The sequence below is a fragment of the Electrophorus electricus genome, chromosome 3, assembly GCF_013358815.1.
Source record: "Electrophorus electricus isolate fEleEle1 chromosome 3, fEleEle1.pri, whole genome shotgun sequence".
In the NCBI taxonomy this organism is placed as follows: Eukaryota; Metazoa; Chordata; class Actinopteri; order Gymnotiformes; family Gymnotidae; genus Electrophorus; species Electrophorus electricus.
Genome location: NC_049537.1, coordinates 5,486,199 through 5,506,126, shown reverse-complemented (window position 1 = coordinate 5,506,126; position 19,928 = coordinate 5,486,199). Strand labels below are relative to the sequence as shown.

Below are 19,928 nucleotides of genomic sequence, written 5' to 3'. Positions count from 1 at the left end.
TCAGTTAGACATTCTGATGTATAAAATACTACTGCATTAATAGCTTTAAAAACAAATAAAACATACAAGTATTACTGCGAAATAAATATGGCCTTATGGCAGTATGGCAGTGAGTCTGTGAGTCTGATTCCAAAGAGCATTTTAAATGGTGCTGCTGAGCCAATCAAATGCCATGGCACACATAATAGACTTCAAAGGAAATACCACAATACACTGCCTTTATTAATTTTACTAAAAGCATTTAGAGGGTTTCACAATATACTGTTAGTTTAATTTTTCTCCATATTCTTACATCCCACATTCTTTCATGTCATTTTTTCATGTCTTAACAGTAGCTGTTCATTCTTCCAAAATGCTATTTTAGTAGCATCTGTTTTTGTTGTGAAGCACACGGTCCTGGTTTGGAACTCACTTCTTCCCTTACTCACATATAGCAGGCTGAGGATTTCACACTAGGAGGTGCTATGAGCTCTTAAGAAGCTTTTGTCATTGCTTTGATTTGTGTGGACGCAACCTGATCTCAAGCTTGAGTAGATTGGTGTTGAAGATCTGTCCAAGTAACAATTGGAAAGAATGTGAACCAAATTCTTTGTACTTGATCCTGTGAGACAGCGTTTCTCTACTAACAATGGATTTTGTAGCTTAATTTGTTTCAAAAGACAGTGGCTAATACACCTCCTATTTTTTAACTCAAATAGAATGCAGAAAGCTGAAACATCATTCGAACCTCTCCAAGCCTCAGTTAAATATATCAGATCTAATTGACTGGCAATAATTTAAATGACATTGTTTTTGTGACTATAATTTTGTTTCTGAGTGGCCTGATTTTTAATAGAGACTTAAAAAAAAAAATCCTGCTTTTTATTTTGATGCCAGGGAGTAATACAGAAAAAAAATCCTTCTAAATGATCTTTTTTTTAATCAAGACCAGTTTTGTTCCATCCAAACATGTATTATGCATATTGGAATTATCTGAACTAATGTTTGCTTGTTTTATCTGAACTAGTTACCTTCCGTAGAGTCCACAGAGAGCCACAAATGGTATTTCTGGATGTTGAACACTAATCTGGAGGTTTCAGACAGCTGTTCCGGGCAGAAACACAGCTTAAAGTCTCTGTATTTGCCTGACATAATTTGGATGGACCTTTGTTTCTTAAACTACAGAGTGCATGAATGAATTGTACCATCTACACTCCCCATTCAGCATTTAATTATAAAAAAAACACCTTGTATGTGCAGTTAAAATCTATATCTCATGTGCTACCATGCAAATAATATCCGGTAAATGGTGGTGACTAGTGATGCACAGCATAGTGTTCCCAGAAACTCTGTATGGCTACAGATATACAAATATAAAAAATACACAAATGAAATCCACCTGTAGGATAAGTGTAGTTAATATAGCGGCCAGAGACTGTAAGGAAGGAAGTTGTTTTGAAAAAGATGTATAGCAACTGTAAATTTCCTATCCAAAGATGACACTGTAGCTTCAACTGCAAGGTGAATGAGGCCACTGGTTCTGTAATGACAGTCTGCATTGAGCATGGCCACTTCCTTCTACAGCAGGCTGTTGTAAATAAGATTAATGTTTTTATTGAAATGATTATGCTTACTGGTGTTATTGTTCTTGTTATATAAATATACATGACAGGATATCAGGGCTGTAAGTACCATGTTGTATCTATCGGATCAAAGGCTTTAGCTGACAAGTAATTCTAGCCTGTATGAATTACAGCAGGAAAAGGCACTAGAATTTTGATAATATGAAGTTGATAGTGAAATCAGGAAAGGTGAAAGAGGAAAGTGAGAGAGAGAGAAAGTAAGGAAGAGCAGAAGGGTGAAAGTGAATCTTTTGTTAATTTTTATTCAGTGGCCACATTGAAATGCATACACAGAAAGGGGAATAAAGCAGATGAAATGAGAAAAAAGCTCGTGACTGTAGAGATTTAAAAGAAGGTCGTGTTGACTTGCATTTAGCAAGACTGAGTTCTGACAGCTATAAATATGCAACAGTGGGTGGTAGGGGTTACATAAACTTGGAAAGGCCGACACAATTCCTGAAACTCTCAACTTAAAAATAACAAGTGATGATTTGATGATTTCATATTTTCACCATTATGTTTTTCACACTGCAATATCACTGTATTTTGCTTCTGTTGAGTTACTCAATATGTAAATATATAATGTACTGGCAGTAGAATATTTTAATATTGCTAGAACTGCTAGGCCAACACCTTGACTTTAGATGTTTTGGCTTTAGATATTTTTGCAAAGTAGAATTCTTTATAATAATAGAATAATTTATTTTGCATAGCTTAAATATCTTCTAGCTGTGTATTCTAAAAATCAATATCAATATCAATATCAATATCTTTTTCCTTATTTCCCTCTCTCATTCTCTCTCTCTCTTTCTCTCCCCTCCCCTTTCCTGTTTCTCCCTTTAACAGCAGGAAATGGGAAAAAAAAAACTTCTCATAAAAGAAATGAACATCCTAGAGAAGCAGCTGCAGCCAATCCAATTAGAAAACAAACTAGAAGCTGAGGATGGAAAACATGGTGGATGTGTTGGATATCTCATTGTCCTATACAGCAGTGCTCACTAGATAAAACACCGTCTAAGGGACTGGGGCACTCACACACTGACCGTCTGCAGCCCACACAAACACACGGCCTACCCATACTTAAACCCTGCCTACATCACTGGCTCACTATGTCAAACAGCTCATAACTATAAAGGGATACTGAGTCATCTGTCAGTTTACTGCAAAATTGCTGGCTATAGTCTGACAGCCAAAGTAAACGAGCAGACTGTTAAGGGTAAAAATACAATACATGGACTTTCAAGAGTAAAGTAACCCAGTATTTATATCTTACAAGACTGGTCAAATCAGGACTAAGGTACCTTACAATGTCCCTTAAAGTATACTGTGTTCCAAAAATGTATTAATTACTGCTAATGTGTCTGCATTAATCTGCATATTTTCAGCAAAAACACAATGGCACTTTTTATGAGAGCCTTGGACCAGATATGTTGTCCTTGCGAGCCTTTAAATGCAGCTCAAAACATGTTCATGATTTAGTGTGTTAAACTCCAGTCACCAGAGGGCCTAATGAATATAAATATGAGGGCAAAAAAGTCATAGTGTTAGTGCTAACTCTCCCTGTGAGTGTCTAAAGAGTACAACTCTACGGTATCTGCAATGGCTGTTAACAGAATGCTTCACAGTGTGGAAACATCTCTGGATTTGTATGCGCATGCCAACGTTTGGATGATGCTCATATTTATTTTCCGTGAACGTCTACTAGATTTTTCCGCGCATGTTGGATTTCATAGCTGTTGTGCTCTTCTTTTCCTTTGGACAGCTCACCATGCAAAGGGTGCTAACCTAAGTGGGCGGTTTAATATTAGCTTGCCAATGGGGATTTATTCCAGTCTCCCTGAAGCGTATGTAGGGGGAAACAGACGCTGGTTGGAACCTTGTGCTTGACTTGCGTGGTAGAGGTCTTAGGTGGTGGCCTAGGGGACCGATGGAGTGTTCACTAGTGGTGAATCACTGGCACTAACGAGCATCGCTGCAGCACCAACCTCCCCCTGCTCAGGCTTTCACCCTGATCCCTTTGATTTTTCATTATTTTATTATTTCCTTGGCACTGTGTTAGGCAGTGCAGGGTCTTTTTTAAACTGTAGAACTCAAAATCACATTATTCGTATTCATTCAGCTTTTATGTTCTTCAGCGGGCACTCTCCATTCTTGCCTGGTGTTGTGCATTTTTTGTTTTGCTCCTAGAATGGTTCCCCTGACCCATTTCCTGTACTGTATGGCTGATCTCCCCATGTCTTTTATGCTAATGGTTGACAGATAACATGTTCTGTAAAGCCAACAGCAGGCAGGATTCCAGCATTAATGGTGTAAAAGTTTAATTTGTGCCAAGCATGACCTGTGGCCTTTTTATATAAACCATTCAAGGTCCTTTGTAAAAGTATTAGACCATATCACTGTAATAATTATACAATGTACATACACATGCATGCTATACTTTCACAATCAGAAGCAGTGTTTCTGGCTTCAGCATATGTATCTAACATCTAGTGTATCTCTTTAAATGTTTACAGAACACTCTAGAACACTCATGTTCTGGGCTGGGCTGCCATGTTTATAACCCTAGATTAGTCTGATTATGTAGGGAAAGGCTGTCCTCTGGTAAGGACTGGGTTCTGTACACAAAGCAATCTAGAGAGCACCATACTATCTATTCCAGATGATGAATATATGGACTGGCTGCACCGGTTGTTGTTTACAGTGGCTGATTGACAAATACATTGATACCAAGTCAGAGACGACAGAATAACACAGCGGCCTCGATAGCTACAAATAAATCTATGCACAGATTGCCTTTGTTTTAAAATTGACTAGACAGGGTGGTGTCTGTCATGTGTCACACATATATCTGTAGAATGGATTATGATTATGGAAAATTGTTTTTGTTTCTAATTCTAATAAATAGTATTTAACTAAATAAAGATGAATGAAACAAGAACTGATTACCATGATTTTTGCCGAAGAGCTGGAACACTTCAGAGCAAGAAACGTTAACCACCTGGCCAACGTTGGTCCTGTGCCAGCACTGAAGATTATCCCACTCGGTCCGGCACCCTAAGTAACGTGCGCACACACACACACACACACACACACACACACACACACACACACACAGAGACAGAGAGAGAGACAGATGATGAAAACCATGGACACTGCTCTAAATTAAGCTTAGTTCACATATACAGATATAGTGGTCAAATTCCTCAGCCATAGGATATGAAAAAAATCATTTGGAAAGTCTGCCCTTTTGAGGAGAAGGTGTACAGATGTCTTATCAGGAGGACAGAGAGACCAGACACAAGGAAAAGAAGATGAGGACTTAGATAAAGAGGGTAGAGGCCAGTGGCAGGGTCACGAAATCAGTGAGCCAGGGGACTATGGCTGAAAAGATCCAGCTAAAGGAAGAGTGACAAGACAACTAATCAATATTGTACCGCTGCACCCATGTGAAAGGGAAGAAAGCAGTAGCAGCTGCAGAAGCACAGTCTTCCAGCAGCACCTCCTGCTTTTCACTGGTCCACAGCTTTTTTGCTTGTGCGCTTTTAATACTAAAAAGATCTTTACAGCTTGAACTGCCCATTGCAAACGGTCTATAGCCACTTTTCCTTTGCTGCACCATACATGTGCTATTTCATGGAAAACTGTTCTCAGAACATTTCTGTAAACAGCAAGGCTTAACTTAGTCCACCTTTTAAAGAGAGTGTGCAATTCTTCCCAGACCGTCACACATTCATACAGCAAGTCTTCATTATCGTTATAAGAATGCTACTTATCCAAAGGGTGCATCAATGTGCTGAGTTACTCATGAGTGTATACAGGCTAGCATGAAGGTGTGCATGACCATGTCATCTGTAAACCTATAAAACAGATATTATGTACACAATCTTTAATTAACAATTAGCAAAGGCATCGGGTATATCATTTATTTTAAAAAAAGAAAAAATTAAATGTGCCAGTTTAAACAATTCTGATACTGTCAATCTTATGATATTTTTGAATGTTCTCCTTGGGGGAAAATCCTGACCTCAAATGAGTGCCTTGATTTCACAGAGGTGTAAGATTGCTGTCAGAATATCCATGGCCTACGACATTGCCACGGTGGATTGGCTTATCCTTCATTATGCAGGAGCTCTGCGTGCTAAAAGCTTCTCTTCTGCCAGTCCAAACCTTCTTCCTTTCTCTGTTTGCTAGTTTCAGAGCTACTGATTTGAACAGATTTGTTTTAAATTGCTTCAGCGCTTGAATTTTTAGTGAAGCTGTATCCTTTTTAACCTCTTGATCTTATTAGGTTTTTACTCTTTCACTTTTCTCCTTTATGTAACAAGTTACTGCCTATCCTTCTACAACATGCAACATTTTACTGCATTTGCTTTTAAATTTTAAGCAGGCACAGAAATAAAATCAACCTTGAAATGATCTCTCTACTGAAGCCCAGACATGCACAAGCAGCTTTGTGCGCACTCTAACGTTTAATTTCTCTGGAAATGAGATGTATCATATTATTTCTCCTCCACTCTTCCACCAAAATTTGATGTTAATTACAGTATTAAAAATACAGCCTTAAAATTAGCTTTCCTAATTATTTCAGATACTGAGAGCTTGTGAGAAAAAGTACAGTACTGGCGGATGGACAAAATATGTTTATAATTCTGGGACCTTTGATGTAACAGAAAGTGAAAAATCTTGGGCTGTGATACCAAAGCTGCCCATCTGGGCTCTTAGCAGTATAGTACCACATGTTCCTAGAGATTATAATACCCTTCTTCTCAAGATGTCAATAATGGCTACTTCTTGGGCAACACTCTCTTTACTCAGAAAACTGCAATTCAGGTAATAAAGGCATTCATGGGAGAGTCAACAAAAATGAGAGCAGGACTGCACCCCAAGAAGAATGCTTGGAAGCGCGGGGTATAGGAACGCAAATCACATTCAGTGCTCTGGCTTGGCAGAGGCTCAGCAGCTTGCCTGAGCCTCACAGCCCCACAAACAAGACTTTGAAGGCCTAACGTTGCTTCGTTAGCATGGCTGCATTCTTAGTGCTGGTGGCAAGCGCCTCAGATTCATTTTTCATGGCGAGGCCTTTCAGTGCTAGGATACACAGTAGGTTATTACATATGCTTTTTAACTTAAATCTGTTTTGCTTTTTACAGGCTGCATGTTGATTTTTGAGCTGAAATAAATTTGCCTCTAAAGTTTGTAAATATGTGTTTGTTGAATGCAACATTCTAGGGTTACCATGAGCACTCACTATGGGCACTAACTATGCCATGAGTGGGTTTCAGGATTGTGACAGTTTCTTATAAAACTATTACAAAACTGAGGTATAGCATTAGATGAAGCTTATTGACTGACAGACAGAGAAACATTATTACATTATTAGCATTGTTCAATTAATAATTGTAGTAACTGAAAACGTCACATATGTACTATATATTCACTTTATCTTCATATTCCCTAGCTTGTGTTCTTTGTGCTAAAATTCCACAGCTTTTGGTCACATTTACTTTGAGTAATTGAGGAAGAAAGGAGAAATCTTAAAAGGATACCAGGTCTAACATGAGAAAAATGTTAACATATATTAAACTGTGAAAGGAAGGAGTCATATTAAGATATCATCACATCACTCGGATAAATGTACTTAAATCATTTGTTTAGTGTCTAATGTTTTACTTAGCTTGAAAAGAGATTTTGGTTCTGAATACCCATAAGTAGACAACAATGTTGTTTGTTTTGCTTTCTTTTCTTTATTTGACAATCACTGACACATGCAATATGGTTGTATGACATCATGTACACTTTCCCAACCTTTCAAATTACCCTTACCTCCATTATGTATTATTTATCGTATATGTTATTGAGTTCAGTTCCAAAAAGGTTCATGATTTACCAAAGAATGTAAATCAAGTTTCATTGAATATGAGGTACATGTGCTATTTCATAAGTCTCAAGGCTTCCATTATTAGGTTCAATCTCTTGCCTGAAGAATCAAACTCTTATTAGAACATTTATCTTCTCTACTATCCCAAGACTCTTGTCTGTCATAACATTATTGTGTCCCTGCCATTTTTTCCTGTATTCTATGTGAAATGTTACCTCTCCTGTCTAGGATGCTATTTTCTAGATTATTATTACTATTGTCGCTATTCTTTGGCTGTATATAGTGTGATAAGAAAGGAACGGTATTGACAGAAGAAATCTGAGCACAATATTTTCTTTAAGGAAAAAAGTAGTAAAAACGCAGTTTTCCTCTTCCAGTTTTTTTGTCAGTCACAGCATTTAGCAGGTGAAATGATGCATAGCGTGTGTAGCTGGCTGTTTAAATATTTAAAGATTACATCCTCTTTAGCTTCCCATGCATCTTTATGATGTATGAGTTGGGCGGGGGGGGGGCGGGCGGGGGGGGGGGGGGGGGGGATTGCGAAAGTTGCCTCTTTCCTTTTCATTTGTTTTGTTCCAATATAAAAAAACAAACATAATTTCATATTGTTCAGTTTAATAGTGTAAACAGTTATACTGTGTACATAGTAAATACTGATTGTCAAAGGGCATTAAATTCTATTTTAGTTCAATTAACCAAACTGATCTTTGATTGGAGGCTACATTGTACCTAGCCAATTTAGTGTTTTCTGAATAAGTAGGATGTTTGGATTAGAATGCATAAAACACTGAATGAAATGATTACAACCAAATACATATTAAAAGAGCCTTAAATTATTCATATTAATACTTTTTAATGTAACGATAATCATTGTATTGCTCACTGTATCACTGTATTATATAAGTATCAGCAGGGGCAGAAATTTAGATTGTCTGTATTACGTTCATGTGAACATTCTAACTAGTGCCATGTGCTCATTCCATCATTTTTCCAGAGAGGACGACACCTGTCGCTATGACTGTAGCCAGGTAAACAGGGCAATAGCTACATTGTGAGTAATATAATGCTTAAATTCCCAGTCATTGAGTATCTGATTGTGAATTCAGAGTGAGTGGTGAGTGGTGGTGGTGGTAATAGTGGTGGGGGGCCTTTGTTGTGCAGCTCTTGACATGCTTCAAATCGAGGGCTGAGGTAATCAGTGATTCCTCTTTGCCTGTGCCTTTCCTATTCAGAGTAGAAGAAAACAGAAGCCTTTTTGGATCTTATGGCCTCAGATATCATGTCACCATCGCAGACACTAGCATTGGCTTTCTCTCTTTCTCTTTTTGGTTTTCCCGGCGTCAGCACTGGCTAACAGGTCCTTGACAGAAAATACAGGAGGGCTCCTTTTTATAGTAATAATACAAGCATGTAATATGTAATAATTATTTTAGTTTACTGTGCTTGGTTCTGATTTTAACATTAAGTCCAATGCTGCTACATAATTTACTCTTGCATAGTGTGCAGTTCTGTGCATCCACCTCAGTATAAGAGCGAAGCAAACCCAGAAGGCCCCTCGCTATTCTCTCTCTCCGCCTGCTCTCAATGTCACGTCTGAGTGGGTCTGAAATAAATCACATGAAGACACGGTGCATGGCCTTCTCCACTCCATAGGTTCAGTGTTAATTAAAGTCTGTGCAGCTCAGAGATCAGAGAAGCATGGGCCCCCCCCTTAAGCCTCCAAGGGCAGCACCTGCACCAAGTGCACACCTGAATCCCTCACACTGGACCCCCCACTCGCAGCTGATCTTAAAACAGCTCAGAAATGCTTGACTTGAACACCAAAAGCAGGTACCATTATCATACACTCCAGCATACCTAGGTATTAACATGAGTTGATGTTTTACATAAGTACTTCTTAGATAGTGAAGTCAAAATATGTTGATGCTCCATGTTCACACACGAGAATGTATATGAAAATGTTATTAAAGATTGTGATGTTGTTTTCACATGGATACACCATTAATGAAAAACATTTTAGAGGAATAGTTTCATCAATGTGAAGTGACACACGCAAACATAAGTATTACATATTAGAATTTATAATCCCTTCATTTGGTTTTTAGTATTGTCTGGGGAACACTAAATTCAAAATTTGTTATTTTTCACATTTTACTTTAAAATGTTTTCTCTGGTGAATTAAATTAGAAAGTGGATTTAATTGAGCAGTTTATTTAATTCATATCCGCCATGGCTCCCGAGGCTTTTTTCTTATTCCAGAGTGTTCATTAGAAAGCAAAAAGCTTATTTTCATGGGCCACATCTGCCCACAGTAACTTCCAAGTTAAAGCTGAAAGCTCATTAAAGTATGTAAACTCCCGACAGCAAACATTGCAAAATATTTTGATACTCAAGTGGCTCTGACTTTTCTTTTCCATAATTTATTTTCTCTTTCTTTTCATACTCTATTCAAAACACCTTGTAGGTGTACAATTAGTATTTGAAGTGTTTGTAATATAGGCTATAGTACACATCTAAAATACACAGGTGTAATTGCTAGTAAGTGTATATTCCAGGTAGATCACTAGCATGACTAAATAAGTAATGTGTAGAATCCATGAACCCATTCACATCTATACAGTCGTGGCCAAACGTTTTGAGACTGAAATTTTGGTTCTCACAAAATTTACTGCCTGAGTTTAGATCTTTTTGTCAGATGTTTACATGGTATAGTGAAGTACAATTATAAGCATTTCATAAGTCTTTTTATTGACAATTACATCCAGTTTGAGCAAAGACTAAATAATTACAGTATAATTACGCCTTAGCATGCTGGATGTCAGCTTCTGAGAAAAATCTTGATGGCAACCCATTCTCTTGTCTAATCAGTGCTTGGAGTTGATCACAGTTTCTATGTTTGTTTGACCACTGTCTTTTTGCGTATTGACCACAGGTTCTCAATGGGATTGCGATCAGGGGAGTTTCCTGGCCATGGACTCCAAATTTCAATGTTTTGTTCACCAAGCCACTAGGTTATCACTTTTGCACTGTGACATGGTGCTCCATCATGCTGGAAAAAGCATTGTTCATCACCAAATTGCTCCTGGATCGTTTGGAAAAGTTGCTCTTGGAGGATGTTTTGATACCATTCATGGCAATGTTCTTAGGCAAAATTTTGAGTAAACCCACTCCCTTAGATGAGAACCAACTTGTCACGAATGGCCATCCTCCTCACGTCCCTGATGTCACAGTTTCCCTGTCTTCCTGCACTCCCTGGTTCCATGCCTTAGTTTCGTTTTCTCCGCCCCCGTCTGTCTCTATTCCACTCCTTGTTTTAGTTTCCGCTCTTCCCATGTTCACCTGTATCTGTTTAGTGTCTGATTGTCTTGCTTATTTAAGCCCTGTGGTTTTGTCTTCTGATTGTTGGTTATTGTGGTAAGTTACGTCTCTCTGTCAGGTTTGCCTTATGCCCGTTTTACTGTTGTTGTCATTGCTTTTCTGCGTATTCCAACTGTGTGTTATTACCCTTAGCACCCAATAACCTCTTTGTTTTACCCTTCATGTCGTGTTTCCTCCATTTAATAAACCGCCTCCTACAATTGCATTCTACCTCTGCCTGTTCCTGTCGGAAGCGTTACACAACCCCCCACATGAATGGTCTCAGGATGCCTCACTGTTAGCATGACACGGGTAGCACTCACCATTTCTTCTCTGGACAATCATATGTCCAGATGGCCCAAAGTCTGAAGAGGGCTTCATCAGAGAAAATAACTTTACCCCAGTCCTCTTCAGAGAAGTGGTTTCTTTGCTGCCCTTCTTGACACCAAGCCATCCTCCAAAAGCCTTCACCTCACTGTGCGTGCAGATGCACTCACACCTGCCTTCTGCCATTCCTGAGCAAGCTCTGCATTGGTGGTGACCCGATCCTGTAGCTGCATCCTCTTTAGGAGACGGTCCTGGCGCTTACCTGACTATCTTGGGTGCCCTGAAGACTTCTTCACTGCAATTGAACCTCTTTCCTAGAAGTTGTTGATGATTCGATAAATGGTTGATTTAGAAGTTATCTTACAAGCAGTAATGTCCTTGCCTGTGAAGCCCTTTTGGTGCAATGGAATGACGACTGTGTTTCCTTGGAGGTAACCATGGTTAACAGAAGAGAATTTTAACCACCACCACCCCTTTAAAGCACCCAGTCTGCTCTTCTAATCAGCATAACCGAGTGATATCAGCTGCCTTGTCCTCATTAACACTTTCTCCTGAACTAATGATGTTAGCAGGCCATTTTGTGGCAGAGCTGAAATGCAGTGGCTGGAATGCAGTAATCTTTGTTATTAAGTTAATTTTCATGGCAAGGAATGACTTTGCAATTAATTATAATTCATCCGAGCACTCTTCACAATCTAGAGTTAATGCAAATTGCAACCATAAATTTTAGAGTTCACTGCCACCATTTCATAAAACATGCATCTAGGCAATCTTGAAGTGTAAGAGGTGCTCTTCATCATCTTAGAAAACAATGTAGTGAGCAGACAAAACATTATCTGAGGCCCTCTTTGTTTTGCTTACATGATCATTGCTTGTAAATGGTGTAATAAAAATAATAATAAAAGACAATGGCTTTTAAAATTACAGTGTTGATTTTTAACTAACAAAAAACAAACACTGAATTCAGAAGCCAAATAAATACCGTGAGTGTGATTGAGAACAGATCTCATCAATAGACAGACATCACTGTAGCCCTGTCAGACCTGAGCCATTCATCTGAGTAGAATTTGATTACTCATGTAAACAATCTCAGAGCTCAGTCAGTTGGCATGTGAATATTTAATAAACATATAGAAATGTTAAACCAGATTGAATATTCATGAGGTTTAGTTGGCCAACCTTTAGAATTGAATTGGTTGTTGCAGCATTGTTGTTTACTACTGCTTGAGCTTTCAGACCTGATCCATGACCACCTCAGGGTCATCTCACTCTCGTAATTGGTGTTTTGGGGATGTAAAACTAGACTTTATCACTATTATAGGAAATGTTTTAAAAAACAACCCACTTAATTCACATATATATTCAAGCGCACAGCTGGCACACAGCTCATCTCAGCAATGGAGAGTTCTCTGCAAATCATTTTGCTGCTAATCTGTCATCAGAAAAAGATGCCTATTTTGGGCACAACCCAACATGCTACAACAATTTTGATTCAGAGGTTTACTGTCAAAAACTGGCTGAGAGCTTAAACACGGAGAGTTGTACGGTGAACAATGATCAAAGTACAGTCATATTTTTCCAAAAGCCTTTCATATTATAACTATCCCAAATGCTTTTCATAGATCGAATATACCTGAACACATTGCTTAAAACATATACCACACCAGTTTACGTACTTCTTGAACGGAAATGTTTATATGTCCGTAACACACCCATTCTCTATGTATGAATGGTTGTATCATTTGACAACGTACAGAAAGACAAGTGAGAATTGCTATGCTTTGGTAGAATTGAGCTCTTAAGCACGTGACCCAGGACTACACTGCTTTGATGTATTTTGTCTCTCAGGTGAAACATTATTAACAAAAGCCCATGGGACTGTGGACCTGAAAATCCTTCACCCCAGTGCATCTCGCTGCAGCCTCCCCAGTGTCCTGTGGAGGCCGCGTGCCTTCTGTTTCTAAGGGGTTAAAGCTATTCATATCATTATATAGGTGATCTGCTCTAGTGCCATACTGTGGATCTTTGCTTGGCATGGACTGTCAAACAAAATTTTCCATACCACAAAAACATGCATGAATATCATTATACACTCATTTTGAAGCCAGATTCTCACATTCCCATTTTACATTATACCTGAGCTCCCTTCTTTGTCCCCCCACCCCAGCAGTGACACTGTGTACAGACGTGCAGAGAAAGCCACTGAGATGTGACAGATTCCTAAATATGCAGTGTGCATCTTCAGTCTTGCACTTTGCAAAAGAAAGAACACAAGATGCTGTTATGAATATTGGGCTTGGAAATGAAGTGTTTTGGAAAGTGGGAATCAGCAGTAAGAGTCAACACTAAAAATGCACTTTGACTTTGCAGCAGGTTTCTGACACGTGCACACACACACACACACACACACACACACACACACACACACGCACACACACACACACACACACACACACACACACACATGCACACACACACACACACACACACACACACACACACACACACACACACACACACACACACATGCACACACACACATATACACACACACACATACACACACACACACACACACACACACAACCTTCAACCACTGGGAATCAAGTATGTATATTCAATTTTAGGAAATTTGTAGTAGTGAATAGAAGACGTATTAATTACCATGGTCAGAGGGTTCTTTGACACCACATTTATAAAAAGGGTAAATTCAGTCAAAAAGTCAACCCAAATGGGTCCAGTGCAGTTCGATGAGCAGTGTATGCTGAAGCACCCTCAGAAAGTGGACTTAGAAGAAGAGTTTACCTTTGAACTCTGGGGTTCAGAGTGACACTAAAATGGAACAAGTCATTATAGTGTGATCACTGAAGTAATGCAATATAGGGAGCAGGTCATATCGATCCTCTGAAGTGGCCATCATCTCTCTCATCGGCTGCTATGACTGTAGTTTCTGTCAGAGTAAGTGCCTTTAATCTGCTAAACCTTTACACTTGATTACATCCTATAATTGCCTTTACATGACTTTGCCTAAAGTGAAAGGACTGATATTTAGATATTTGTGTTCATTATTTCAATAGGCTACACTGCAAAACATGAAAGGAGGCATCATTAAGTATACTAAACCAGATCACGTGTTCAATGAAATAATTTAATATTGAGGTTTAGAGTTGCTGAAATGACACAAATGTATGGCAGACTGCTAAAGCAAACAATTTGGGTAGAACCAATATTCACAATTAAATTAAATAAATCCAATGGATTTTTTTTTTCAATGTAATAACCAACCAGACCCAATTACCAAGAGCTCATAACACAATCTGGGCATTTTTATTAATGTTCTATTACATTTATGATATTTTATGATTTAACGTTGACTGCAAAAAAATTATAGACCATTCATATTATTCTCCTCTCAACTATTTAGGTAATAAATAATGCTAAATCATAAGGCATTGCCAAGCCCAACAGATGCATGAGATTATGTAATCAGCAAAGTGGTACAATCAAGATAAGACAAGATACAGTAGGTGCAAAATAAACAAATGATAATGTGTAATTTGTATTTAAGTCCAACTGGTTGATGTAATGCAGCACAGATAACATCTCAGGAATATATTTGTATTAATCCAGGGGTTGAAGTGGGTCAATGAAGCCAGGGCTCACAGTGCTTAGTGTTAGAAAGCAAAGTAGAGCTAGGACACAAAGGTAACTCACCAGTGGTTATGCTGTGGTTCCTGCTCTCTTCTTGCTGTGTTTGGCTGCATTGCTCCTGAGCCTTCATATGCTGAGCCACCAGGGCACATAATGGATGAATCGCTTCCCCCTGTCAAAGGTCATTTAGAATGATTTCCTCTTTCATGTACAGTTTATCTCACTTAGGCCTGGGACACACTATTCGATTTTCATGCTATGGGAATACTTGCCATCTAGTACATGTTGAAAGCGTACAATATAATATCTCTAAAAAATCCTTCTCCAGTAGCTACATCCACAAATTACAATGTACTGAGGATCAAAGGAAATTGTGAAGATGAATATTGATCAGATTCAGTAAAGATGCGGTATAAATGCGTCATATGTCTGGCTCTGTATCTTGGCTCTCTGAAACCACAGGGCTGCTGTGGTAAAAAGGCTTTCAGAAACCTATCCTATACACACACACCCCACTACCACCACCAGATAATCTTCTGCAAATACATTATGACCCCAGATAGGACAGTACCTCTACTTTACTACATTAAACGAATTTGTATTTGACAAACAATGAAGGGCAGAGAGAGAAACTTAGAGAAAGACTCAATGATAAACATAATACGGCAGTCTTCCTTCTTAGGAAAAAGCACAGAGCTGCTCTCTGCTCAACCTCTTAAGGGTTGGTATTGGGAAAAAAAAATGCAATGACCAACCACTCTCCTCTTAGGTAGAGAAATGGAAAAAAAAAACTTAGAGGTGGATGAATGGCAATGAAGTGTTTGAGGCCAGGGTCAAAAAAGGCAAGTTTTCATTTCGAAATGTTGTGCGTAGTATCAAACAGAGAAGTAAGGGAGCCAAACACTTTTCTCAGCTCAGTAGACTGTTCATGCAGGCTATAACAAACACAAACAGGCCCCTTTTGTCCATATTTTAGCAAGCTGTTGTCATGTTTACATCTTGTGAACCACTTCTGATGATGGCAGGGATGATGTGGGGCAGGAGGCTCCTGCCCACGACAGCTTGCGGAAGTGTCTGTGAACCCAGAGTGGCACAGGGAGGAAGCAAACGTGGGCTGTTACTACTTGTATGGAAGTGAGTGTTTGTGGTGTGTGTGCATGTGTGTGTAAGGCTGCGCCATGTCACACTCTTAAGCAGATTGGTGCACTGTTGGTGGCATTGACCTCTAGCCCCTGCTGACAGGGCAGATGAGGCTGCACAAGGTATGCATGAGCAAAGCATCGTCTCCTCACTTCCGGGATTCGTCTGCTCAAAGTCGCTCTTGCTTACAAGTCTTGTGTGAGTCGGTGTGTGAGTGTCTGTATGAGTAAGAGTGTGTGTTTGTCTGCGTTTTCATTCAGATGTGTTAGGAAAGAGAGGAAGAGAAGGCAAGAAACGAGGGTTATAAAGAAGCAAAAAAAATGAAAGAGAATACGAATGGGAGAATTTTGGCAAGCTCAACTGCTGGGGTTTGTTAACATGTCACACGCAACAGAAATAAACCTGCGAAATACTACTACTTGATCTGGATTGAACAACCCTCCAGCTACCTACATGAAAACCTTGTAGAAGTCTCAGGAAAATAACAAGAACCTCCTCAGAACCAATGTCAGAAGGGTGACAACATGCTTAGATTAACCCCATGGGGAAGTATTATTGCATCTGCATAAGTGGCCCTAAAATCTGCCAGGTCTTGTCCAAACCAGTAACAGTATAACCTTCACACACAGCAAAGTCCACATGTAAAAGGATGTTATTTATCACCAGGAGCTATATTAAAACATTCAAATCACATTTTTACCATTCTTACCATTCATAGTCATGTGGGTTACCATTCATAGTCATATTTCTTACCCTGAACTACATGCCTAGGCAATCTCATGTCGAATAAAAACAAACAAGAGCTTTTTTAATCCTATTTGGCTCTTACCCACAAAATCAATGGCTTGGTCGCTTGGCTGCTGACATTAAACATGTCGTTGAGTGAGACAAAGGGGAAAACTAACAGGCACATAAGGATCCTGCTGCCAATCAGATAGCATCTACTGGCCCTGCGGCTGAGTCTCAGAAAAACACAGAGTCATTATCAAAGGAAATGAACCGCTATTCAGGAAAGTCAAGGTCAGGTCATTAGAGAGCTGACCAAGTAGCAACCACATTTAATTATACCATTGATTTGTTTCCCTCTCTCTCTCTCTCTCTCTCTCTCTCTCTCTCTCTCTTTTTGACAAATGGGATACAAAATCATTCAGGCAAATATGAAGAGGTGTTTTTTATCAATTACGTTTGCTGGATGCACTAATTGGTTATGACTGGCGAGTTTTTGAAAAGCATAACAAACCTAATGTATAGCCTCATTTAGGTCTCGAATTCATAATTTGATAATGGGAAATTAGTTTTCCCAGTTCATGTTAAATAGTCAATGTTCTCTTTACTGGAAATGATCATTTGAACAACATGCCTGGAGGAAAGACACAAGCTAATTTCACTTAGTAGTACATACATTGCGCTCATCTTCAACTGTTTCAACACCTGTGAGACCTCAGGGCAAAGCTGCCTTTCATGGCATTTATTAAGCAAACACCAAAGCATTTTAAAATGGCATAATCTACACCCAAACATAGGCACATGCCTCCTTTTAATCAGTGTTCATAGTGGAATGAACATTATAGCATTCCGAAAACCAGTACTGACTTTGTCGGACCTGCAGCTTCCAGCCTGCCTCCATCGAACTACATTCCCCACAATCCTCCTATCTGTTTCCATTCCCCTGATTATTAGTTACATCTGTGTATAGTTTATTCCCATTGTCTTTGTCTATAAATACTTACCTGTTTCTATTAGCCTTTGTCAAGTCTTGCTTAGAATTTGCCTAGAGTTTCCACTTCTTGCACCTTGCTGCTTATGTGTTTTGGACCTACACCTATTTTCTCTGTTTTTGTTTTTTTGCCCATTCCTAATCTTATTTGTTTGCTTGCTTTTTTGTTCTTCCTGTTCCCAACCTTCTCATGGTTTTAGACTCTGATTTTGGATGACCCTTTGAACTACCCTTTTTACTAGGCTACATTAAAGCTGTTCATTTTAATTCAAGTCTGCTTCATAGATCAAGACCCATAGCCTTGATATCAAGGTGACAATTAGTACTTATTATGACTAATTAGTATTTATTTTAAACAAGTTCATGAGTGTTCTGTAACTGTAGCACATGATGAGAACATTTTAAAAATTAAGTAATGTTTGCATAATACTGCAGAACAATAGTGCTTGGAACCAACCATGTCATTCTCTACTAATCCAGAGTGAAATGGCATCACCACCCACGCCATCTCAGGAAACTTAAAAAAAACCCCATCAACTGTAGAAAGTGAGCTATACAGCTGACAGGCACACAATACGTATCTCCATATGTATGTTTAGCACGTGTTAATCTTCCTCCATGTTTAAGATTGCAAAAGATAATCTACAAAGCATGAGACAACGCACAGCTAAACTCGCAACTGAACTGGGAGGTGGTGGAAAGCAGTTAGTCTCCTGCCGTCCTATAGCTCAGAGCAGTTATCCTCCTGTCCTATATCTTAGGCTGCTTCCTTTAAGATTGTTCAACGAACTCTCCAGCTTGCGGCACAAAGTGCCCTTGGACCGCGCAAGTGCAGGGATAAAAAAAAAAAAAAAGACAACTAAACCCCTTAAATAAAAAATTACAAATTAAAAAATCATCTTCACATGGAACATGATAAAACGTTAATTGTTAAGAAACAATGGCCATTGTCTTCATTCAATAAAAAAGTTTGAAAATATAACACACAACTAAACCCGTGACTTATCTTTCTGCTCTTAGAATAAAAACATGGCAACTAAAAACCTTTTGGTTTATTTATAATTGGTCGAATGATTGCTTTAAAACACTACACTCCTGAAGACAGTTTCTTGTTTCTGTTATATTAGAATAAATCAGTCTCAATTAAAAGCATGCTCATATTACGCATAACTCTTTGCACGTTGCATACGCGCCTTCTCTTCATAGATCTTGGCTTGTTTCTATTTAAAACGAACATTATATCACGATATATTTAAAATGAAGTTAATGTCCAATAACGTTTTCATGGTCAAGCCATCAGATTATAGCTGTGCTGTTAATCCAGTTTTAGTTCACTGAGATCTCAAGTTTGTGTTTTATAGCCGAAATGAAAAATGTTGAGAAAAATACTGTGAACGACACCAGAATAACTGTCTTGTTTTTGCTTCACATACTTTATATTGTGAAGAATCGTAGGCTATACCGAAGGGGACAGCACTTCTGTAGTAGACCATCCAGATGTTTACGGAGCTTTTGTCTATAAGTTATCTTGATTGAGATTTAACATGAAATATTTTGCCAATGGAAATCTGGTAGCATTTAACAAGGACAGTTCTGGAATGACATCGGTACATTGCCCACATTCATAAAAGCACACAAACGTAAAGCTACTGTAGGAAATCAACAGGAACTTCATTAGAGGTTACTTACCATTTTCCAAGTACTGTGTTGAAGCAACAATATCAGAAGCATGGTTCTAAAAGGCAAACTTTTTCTAGAAAGTAACATATTGAGTATTGTGTTGCGAGATTTTACTGTTAGACTTAAAAAACGAATAATAAGCTCGAGAAATTCGAGAATTATTCCAGACGTTTCAATATTTAGGTCAATATAGGGCTACATTATGTCGTTTCTACGCTATATACTCTATACATGTCAGTATCTACTCAGTTGTTATTTTTAAAATATGTGACGAAATCTTCTTTCGAGGATTCACGGGATAGCGCACAGTCGCTGTCTTAGGCATGGATCGTTGCTTGCCAAAACGGATTAATAGAGCAAACCGCGCGTAAAATACGCGCACTGCGTCGCACCTCCCCTTTACGCACAAGTCACGACAAAGAGACCTCAGAAGTATACCCTTACGTCTTTTAAAAGTCGTCAAATGTCGTCAATGTAATAATTCCATTCATCGAGCCTAATGCGTGAGAATCCAAACACATAATTGCACATGTTGCCATAGGACGCGGAAGAGGAGAAGCAGAGGAGGAGAGGAGAT

General features: G+C 38.7%; 1 protein-coding gene across 1 annotated transcript in view; it reads right to left on the bottom strand.

Annotated features, from left to right (window-relative positions):
- Positions 1–19,441, bottom strand: part of ghrhrb (growth hormone releasing hormone receptor b) — a 32,950-nt gene extending 13,509 nt beyond the window's left edge. The window contains exons 1-3 of the mRNA XM_027024090.2: positions 19,361–19,441; positions 14,878–14,986; positions 4,548–4,655 (exon numbers count right to left, since the gene is read on the bottom strand). Of these exons, the coding sequence (XP_026879891.2) occupies positions 4,548–4,655; positions 14,878–14,986; positions 19,361–19,438 (295 nt within the window). The 5' untranslated portion in view covers positions 19,439–19,441. The remainder of the gene's footprint in view (positions 1–4,547; positions 4,656–14,877; positions 14,987–19,360) is intronic.
- Between the last annotated feature and the right edge of the window lie 487 nt (positions 19,442–19,928).